Source organism: Brassica napus, chromosome C6 (genome assembly GCF_020379485.1).
Source record: "Brassica napus cultivar Da-Ae chromosome C6, Da-Ae, whole genome shotgun sequence".
NCBI classification, from domain to species: Eukaryota; Viridiplantae; Streptophyta; class Magnoliopsida; order Brassicales; family Brassicaceae; genus Brassica; species Brassica napus.
In genome coordinates, this window is record NC_063449.1 from 10,254,515 (window position 1) to 10,262,841 (window position 8,327).

An 8,327-nucleotide genomic window follows, 5' to 3' on the forward strand; every position below is an offset into this window, starting at 1 on the left:
ATCGATTGGATTATCCCATCGATCGATCGAGAATCTCAAGCGTTCCTCGGAATGTCCTCAGAAAATCTTGTAAGTTTTTTTATAAACGGATCGATCGATGAATATATGTCCGAAAACGCATCGATCGATCACTAAGATGGACCAAAGCGTAACAATGTGATCGATCGATTAGATTATCCCATCGATGGATCGAACAAAATCTCGGGAGCCTTGTTTTAAACGCATCGATCGATCCGTATTTGTACAAAAACGCATCGATCGATGCGTGTGCGGGAAACAAAATTATAAGGCAAAACCCGAACTTTTTGGATCAAAACCTCAGAACTCTCATCCCCTCCGATTTTCCCTATAATTCGACCCCCCCCCCCTTTTCGACCCCCCGCCCCCCCTTTTTGGTATACACTAGGTTCGCTAGTACTACCATGTTCATAATCAGTTTCCCCATGATGATACCAAATTTTGTAACTTCGTGTAAACCCACTCAAATATAGATGAGTCCAAACATCCCACTCTTTAATAACCTTTCTATTTTTACAATTAGAGCAAGGACATCTTAACATACCTGTTTTTGCTTCCGGTTGTCGGTGAACTAACCCCATGAATTCGGTTATACCTCGTTGGTATTCTTCCGTAAGCAATCTCGTGTTCGGATCCAAATGAGGTCGATTGATCCAAGAACGAAAATAATTTGAAGAAGACATATTTTTTATGAATCAAATTCGTGTGTAAATAGAGTAAGAGGGATGATGAAGATATGGAGTGAATGAAGAGGAAGAGGACTGCTTGTATTTATAGTTTAAATCCTGCCGACAGACTGAAAAAATTCCGACGGAATTCCAACGCCAACGGCTAGTTCGTCGGAATTTCCTCGGAATTTTGTAAAATCCCCCAGCGGCTCTCCAACGGCTATAATATTTCCTCGGAATTCATCGGTTTTTTCCGAGGAACACATTTTTCCTCGGAATTTCCTCGGAATATTCCGACGGATTGATATTTCCTCAGAATTCCGTCGGTATATTCCGAGGAAATTCCGAGGAAACCAAATTTTGTGTTTCCTCGGAATTTCCTCGGAAATTCCTCGGGATATTCCTAGGATTTCATTTTCCGTCAGAATGTCCGTCAGAATACCGCTGTTTTCTTGTAGTGACATAACATAGGAACTAAAACTGAACTCAACTCCTTTCTCTCTCAAGGCTATCTTCGTCCTCATGCTGTAAGGACTTGCTCGGAAATCAAAACCAACTTTCCCATTTTCTTTCCCCATTGTTGGTTTGGTTCTACAATACTCTCACCATATAACGATATATATATACACTCATGTATAATAGTTGAGAAGTGATTATGGTGAAGGCGTGGGAAAGGAATTGGATTAGATAAGCTTAAGAATGTGCTGTCCAGACGATAGTGGAGTCCACTCAAAAAGCTTATAACTGTTCTGTTCTTCTATGTATTTATTACATGTGATTACAATGTTTTCAATACAAGGAGGACCATAGTAAAACGAAACTATATTATATAATACATGAATAATCCTTTGTACCAGAAACTCTCATTCTCTTGTTCTCTCCAATGACTCAAGTTTCAGAGCAGCACTACAAGAAAGCCACAGAAACAGGAAAAATGAACTTCTGACTTTGCTAAGTCTTTATGCAAATGTAATGTTTCTTTTGATATGTGTATAAACTTTCATAACATGAACTCTCAATTCACAGAGATGATACCTACCTGTTGAGGCAATATCGTTTTCCGGTTGGTCGTGGACCGTCATCGAAGACATGACCAAGATGGGCGTTACAAACAGCACAGATAACTTCTTGTCTAGGCATGAAGATGATAGAGAGGTCCAGCTTTGACTTCACATTGTTTCCAATAGGTTGGTAATACGATGGCCACCCGGTTCCACTATCAAACTTTGTTGATGAGCTGCAAGAAAATCATCACTATCATATATTAATCCAATACAAAATTCATCATCATTAACGAGTTTGAGAAAATAGTAGCTTACTCAAACAGTGGCGTGTCGCAACAGATACATTTGTATACTCCTGGGGTCTTTGTATTCCAATACTCACTGATTAAATGTAAAAAGACAAAGAACAAAGTCGTTACAGTGAGTGAAGAAAGATTGTAATAGTGTGTACTTGGATGAACAAGACATGTGCATACCCAGTGAAAGCTCTCTCTGTCCCCTTCTGTCTAGTGATGTAATACTGTTCCGGTGTAAGCCGTTTCTTCCACTCACCTTCACTTATTGAAGCAAAGTCACTCTTTGCAGCTTCTGCACATCATTATTGTATCTCTCAAAATCTTAGGGTTTTGCTTACTAAACTGATCTAAAAAGTAACAACACTCTCAACAACAGCTACATGAAAAATGCAAAGCTCTGGTTGGTTATAACATTCTTCATATCTTTAACCTAATCCTCAAAACTGATTGAGTGTGACGCAAGTAAACATTCCCTACCTAATCTTTCTTTCAGAACATCTTAATCATCAAATCACAACCTTTGGATAACGCTCTCTTACCAAACATTCTGAACATCAGGTAATGAAAATGCAAAGCTTTGCTTGGTTAAAACATTCTACACCTCTTTAATCAAATATTCTCATAACAGATTGAGTGTGACCCAAGTAAATAATCCTAACCTAATCTCTCTTACTAAACCTCATAATCATCAAATCCTAACCTTTGGAGAAAGCGAAAACAAACATATGACTAACAGATAGATTCAAAAGACAATAAGATACGAAAGAACAGAACCTTGGACGTTGTCTGATTTCTGAGAAGAGTTAAAGGAACCCATGGAACAACGAAGAAGAACAGAGAGATTCAAGTTTCTGGGTTTTGTAAGAGAACGACAAGCGAATCCGGAGAGACTCGGTTTGGAGATTGAATCGAGCCTTGTACTCGCTGAGAAGAAGCTTGATTGAATGGTGAAACAACTAGAAGAAGCCATCTTCTTTTGAATACTGTTTCGATTTTGAAGTCTTCTTCTATGACATCCACGAAATGGAGAATGTTACAGAAGGAGAACACGTGGCACGTTGAGGATGCGAGATGACATCTGGAACTCTAGCTGCCACGTCGAGACCAATTACTGGGCTTTTTAGCTATGGTAATAAGCCCATTAATTTAACCGAGAGAACCATGCGCTTTTTATTTCGAGTGAAGAAGTATTTGGGCAGCGAAAGCGATTCTGATTCGGTTTAATCCGGTTTGCTTTGTCCACATCTAAGAAAAACGATTTGATTTAAAAGCATTTATGCACTAAGATACGGTTTGAAAGAGGGGAAGGATGTAATGTTGACATAAGACATAACTCTCGTCCCATTCTACAGTTATATCACCTTATACACTATCGATGATTGACTGTAGAAATTAACGCACAGAAGTTACATTTGATGTAACTGTAAAAAAGAAGTAAAAAATTGAACATATTTCTATGGTCATATTCTACTGGTTGGAAAATAAAACTTTAGTAAATATAGTTCCTACAACTATTTTATTATTATTTAGATTTTGAAGATGATTAGTTGGACTCTATAACTGTAATAAAATTCTATAAAATTTATTTTATAAGATTTTTTTGATGTAGTTGTATTTACTAAAAGTTAAATGAAAAAGTAAATATATTGTTACAACAATATCTTTTCTACAACTTACAAAATATATAAAAAAATTACAGTTTTTCTAATTTATTTTTTGAATTATACCTTTTAAAACTAATATAAAGTATTATTATAATTTTAAATAGTGGATAAAAATTAAAAAGTAAATACAGCTTCTACATCTCAACCAACCCTGATCTGACTCTAATAATTATAAATTTAAAATATGTAATTTCTGATGAACTTATTAAAACCAACATTAAACAGCTAAATAAACTAATCCAATCTGATGGATTGTATCAGAATAGATATAGTCTTATCATTCATAATCAACATCCATATGTGTGAGTTGTTGTTAATTCAAAAATAATAATTTATGACATTTCAAGAGATTTTAAAATAATCTCAATGATTGTTTGCTAGATGATGAAATGTTAAAACTTCTTTTGTAGAGTGATAGTTGCAATAAAATATTTCTCTTTTTATATATTTAAATCTTGTTATATGCGTTCAGCCTCATATATTTAAATCTTGTTATATGAGTTTATGCTATAAGCCTATAACCAAAAAAACATCAAGAAAATTGAGGTAAATGCGTGTCTAAACCGTTGACAAAAAGAAAAGGTGTTTTCAATGTTCCGAAGAGTCTTATTATACTGTTGGTCGGACCGCGTTGGTATATATTTTGTCAAGAACACGACATATCAGTCTCTCATGATATGATCCATTAACAAATAAATAGAATCAAAACTACCTGTATTGCTTTAATTAGTATATCTATTTTTATATCGTCAGTAAGTAGCACAGCAAACGAGATCTCGTAGCATGAAAACTTGTGCAATAAAACAAATCAAAATTCAAAAGTATAGTGACTAGTCCGTAAAAAGAAGTCAGTTTTTTTTTTTTTTTTTGAACTTAAAAAGAAGTCAGTTTTGTAGAACATGAATTAAAGGAAACACAAAATTCCTATATATTCCATTATATCAACAAAGATATGAAATTAGTGGCATTTCTTCAAAAAAGCATAAATATTATAAAGAACCTTTCAATTTTTGATTGATACTTCCTTTACCATAAGATTATGGTCCAAATGTCCATCCTCAGAGAAATATGGCACGTTGATTTCTTTTTACGATGCCTTTGAAGTTTGGAGTAGTGTGACTAGTCAGGTGCGAATATTAACTATTCAGATAAAAGTGAATTAGAACTCTATAATATAAGGTCAACCAATATTTAAAAATAATTATATTCTTCAATATACGGCTGTGGTCAAAATTCCCTTTTTGTTGCTAGCATGCACAATAAAACATGCATGAATAGGACTATTCGAAGAATAATATATCAAATGCCATATATGGAATTAGTTCACACAATCCTCGCAACATGCGCCTATAAATACCTTTATCATGAGTAAGAGCCTGACCATAACAACATCACAAGATAAGGAGAAGATGTAGAGAAAAATAATGATGATGGTGAGGGTTTCTATTGGTATCAGAGAGTCTTGCATGGAAAAATAGAGAATGATATTGAGCCAAAGATGACTTGCCGATTTTACCAACAAACCTAAAATTGATATTGGCTACCGGCAAGTCGACTTTGGCTCTGTTTCCTTCTCTTCTTTTCGATGTCAGACTCTAGATATCTATCTACATATCATCATCACTATCCTTGTGCTTATTAGTACATTCATCATGAGTAAGAACCTTACCATGACAAGATCACAAGATAAGGAGAAGAGGTGGAGACAAATAATGATGATGGTGAGAGTTTTTCTTTGTATCAAAGAGTCTTGCATAGAAAAATAGAGAATGATATTGAGCCAAAGATGACTTGCCGACTATACCAACCAATCTCATGAACTGATATTGTTGACCGGCAAGTTGACTTTGGCTCTGTTTCGTTCTCTTTTTTTCGATGTAAGACTCTAGATATTAACCACATATATCATCATTATCCTGATTATAACTTGTAATTTCATTAACATGCGTTTTTCCCTATGCAAACATTTGATGAGTGTTAATAGCGTTTGCTCTTCTAGTTCTCTTATTTCAACTTTTCTCACCGTTAAATTTTCATCAGGTACTAACTGAAACAGTAATTCATTACTATGTTTGCTATTGCTATTCTTATGAATCATTTTGCAAGTAACCTGGTAGTGATTTCTCTCACGCAACTCTCTTTGATCTCTTCATATAAAATATTCAACGAATTTGGAGCATCAACAACTAGCAACTTATGGCCAGAGGTGGACGCAAGGTTAGACGGACTGTGGTACGTACGGGTTCCATTTTTTTAGAAAGAACAGATCGCGTGTTTGACTGTTGGGTTAAAACACTGACCCATACATATGTGTTTGGTCAAGCCGTCAAGGCAAACGTCGCCGACAATATCTTGTAATGTAAAGGTCAAGCTTTAGGAATTAGGGTTGCTTTTACATAATATTGCATGCCAACGAATGTAATTTGTTTATTAATTACTAGGGTCGGCCCGCCCGTTATACTTTACTTGTGATCTATGTTATTATTTTTAATATAATTTTTTAATTTGTGTTTTAGGTTCACATTTGCAAAAAGTGCATATGAGATATACTATTTTATTAATTTAAGTTATTGGTTAGTTAATTTGTAAATAATTTTTGTTTGACTTTTTGCTTCTATGATATTACCATGATTGAGTTATTATATCATTCTCAGTTGAATTTTTTTATTAAAGTAATTAAAAAAAATCACATTTAGTTAATGTGAGTGATTTATTATATATTAACATCTAAATAATATATTTGTTATATCTCAATTTTAGTGTTTGACCCTTTTAAAATAGGAAGCTTGAGTCCGTGAACTGATCTTTATATTTTGTCTTTTAAATGTTGTTTGGGTTAATATGACAATTCTTTTTGGTTTTCGTACAAAATTAATAGTGAGTTTTTAGTGGTGGTATGATAGGTAGACGATTTTGAACTTTTTTGGAATGTTTTTAGTATTGTAAGTATTAACTCGGAGGTTAAATTAACATGAAATTTTTAACTTTATTTGGAAAACCACTTGAGTTCAAAATTAACATGCAATTTAAGTCACAACCCTAAGTACCCTAAGTTTCATATTCTTCCAGTGATTTATAAGAAATATTTAACAGCCCTACTTGGAAGCTCACATAAAGAGCCGGAGACCGTTTGTTTTCTTATTCTTAAAGGGCAACAATCTGTTTAGGACCACATAAACTCATAAGTTTGGCGCTAATAGTTTTTTTTGTTTGGAACACAAAAAAATAGTTTACTTACTAAAGTTGTGTTTAAAAAAAAAATGTTTGTGTTTTATTGGAAGAGGTAAGAAAAAAGTAAGAGACGGAAACTATCGCACTTGCACGTGAAAGTCTGGTGCTATTTGAATTGAAACCCAAGTGACATGTTTTTGTTATTTTCTCTTATTTTTAGGGTTTTAAGGATTTACTAGAAGTTAAATGAATACTGATGTTTTTTAAGACAAATTAATGGATCAAAATTAAGTTTTTTTTGTCACGAAGATTTTCAAAACATTTACAGACAGTATACAGTGTATAGATTAAATAAAAATGCATTATTTAATTTGTTTTCCGTAATAAATACAGAACTTAATAGGAAACTATTTTTCGATTCAGTAAAAAAAAACTATTGTTGAAAAGAAATAATGTTTATATTAATAAAAGAAATTTCAAATTACAAAACTGGCATTTACAACTTTGTATTTATATTTCTTTGAATCGGACTTTGATTTAACATTACTAAATAACTCTATTCAATAAAGTTAACAAAAATATATGATCGGACAGTCGTAAAGAAGCTATTTACTCTATTTTTTTAATATATATTTTCGTCACCATCATCTTAAAAGAAAGGCCTTGAGAAAAGTCAAATGTGTCTTTATCTCTTTAGTTTTTTTATTTATTTGAGAGCTGGTATTCAATTAAAATAAAGAAGTGTAAAATATTACATCCCCAATGGGGCAGATTCGATTGAGACTTCAAATAAAAATCCTAGTATTATAATAGCCCGGAGTTTTATATCAACGAAACCAGTTGCCCATGTTAGTAGTCCATTGGATAGAATCACGAAGAGGCCCATCAAAACCCAATCAAGTAGAGGAAAAGTCAATTCTGGAAAATACATGCAAACATTGGTTTTGTCGAAGATTGACGAAGATCCGAGAGATGGAGTGCACGAAAGAAATCATTTGCTAAATTAGCAAACCAGGAAGCATCAAGACGTAAAGTACCAAACTTGCATCAACTAAGAGGAGAGATTAGGATTAGAATCCCGAAGACCAGAGATTTTATTCCTGATAGTAGAGTCTATCAATCGCAAGACATGAGAGAATTAAGAACAGAGTCTAGATATGGCATTGCCAGCTAAGGAGGAGTAAACGTCTACGAATTGAAGAACCTCGCCAATTAATGAGAGAGTTAAGAACAGAGTCCCAGTCTCCCCAGTTTTCTTAAAGTTATCTAATCTCTCTTTCTTCTCGGCTTTTGAGAGAGAATAAAAATGGCTTCAGGATTCTCCGGCGACGGTGGTGGGATAAAGTTTTACGGCGGTGCTGGTAGATCTATCCTTGGCGATATCGGAACTGTCATAAAATCCGATAACAAAATCTTCAACCGACGTATAAGAACCATATTCCCAGATTCTCGAAATATTCCACGATTAGATCGGAGATCGGAGACTTGTTATCTGGTGGGAATAAA

The 8,327-nt window shown here is 33.9% G+C and overlaps 1 protein-coding gene across 1 annotated transcript; it reads right to left on the reverse strand.

The window, feature by feature from the left end:
- Window positions 1–1,407: 1,407 nt before the first annotated feature.
- LOC106345799 (peptide methionine sulfoxide reductase B1, chloroplastic) lies at window positions 1,408–3,049 on the reverse strand. The gene is made up of 5 exons (XM_013784980.3): window positions 2,761–3,049; window positions 2,167–2,278; window positions 2,006–2,071; window positions 1,726–1,923; window positions 1,408–1,592 (listed from the first exon to the last, which is right to left on the reverse strand). The coding sequence occupies exons 1-5, from the start codon at window positions 2,954–2,956 to the stop codon at window positions 1,550–1,552; spliced, it is 615 nt and encodes a 204-aa protein (XP_013640434.2). The 5' UTR covers window positions 2,957–3,049; the 3' UTR covers window positions 1,408–1,549.
- Between the last annotated feature and the right edge of the window lie 5,278 nt (window positions 3,050–8,327).

Coding starts and splice junctions, on each gene's coding strand:
- LOC106345799 (XM_013784980.3), bottom strand. CDS start 2,956: ATGGCTTCTTCTAGTTGTTTCACCATTCAATCAAGCTTCTTCTCAGCG. Junction 2,279..2,760: donor GAAATCAGACAACGTCCAAG/GTTCTGTTCTTT, acceptor AATGATGTGCAG/AAGCTGCAAAGAGTGACTTT. Junction 1,924..2,005: donor TGCGACACGCCACTGTTTGA/GTAAGCTACTAT, acceptor ATTTTCTTGCAG/CTCATCAACAAAGTTTGATA.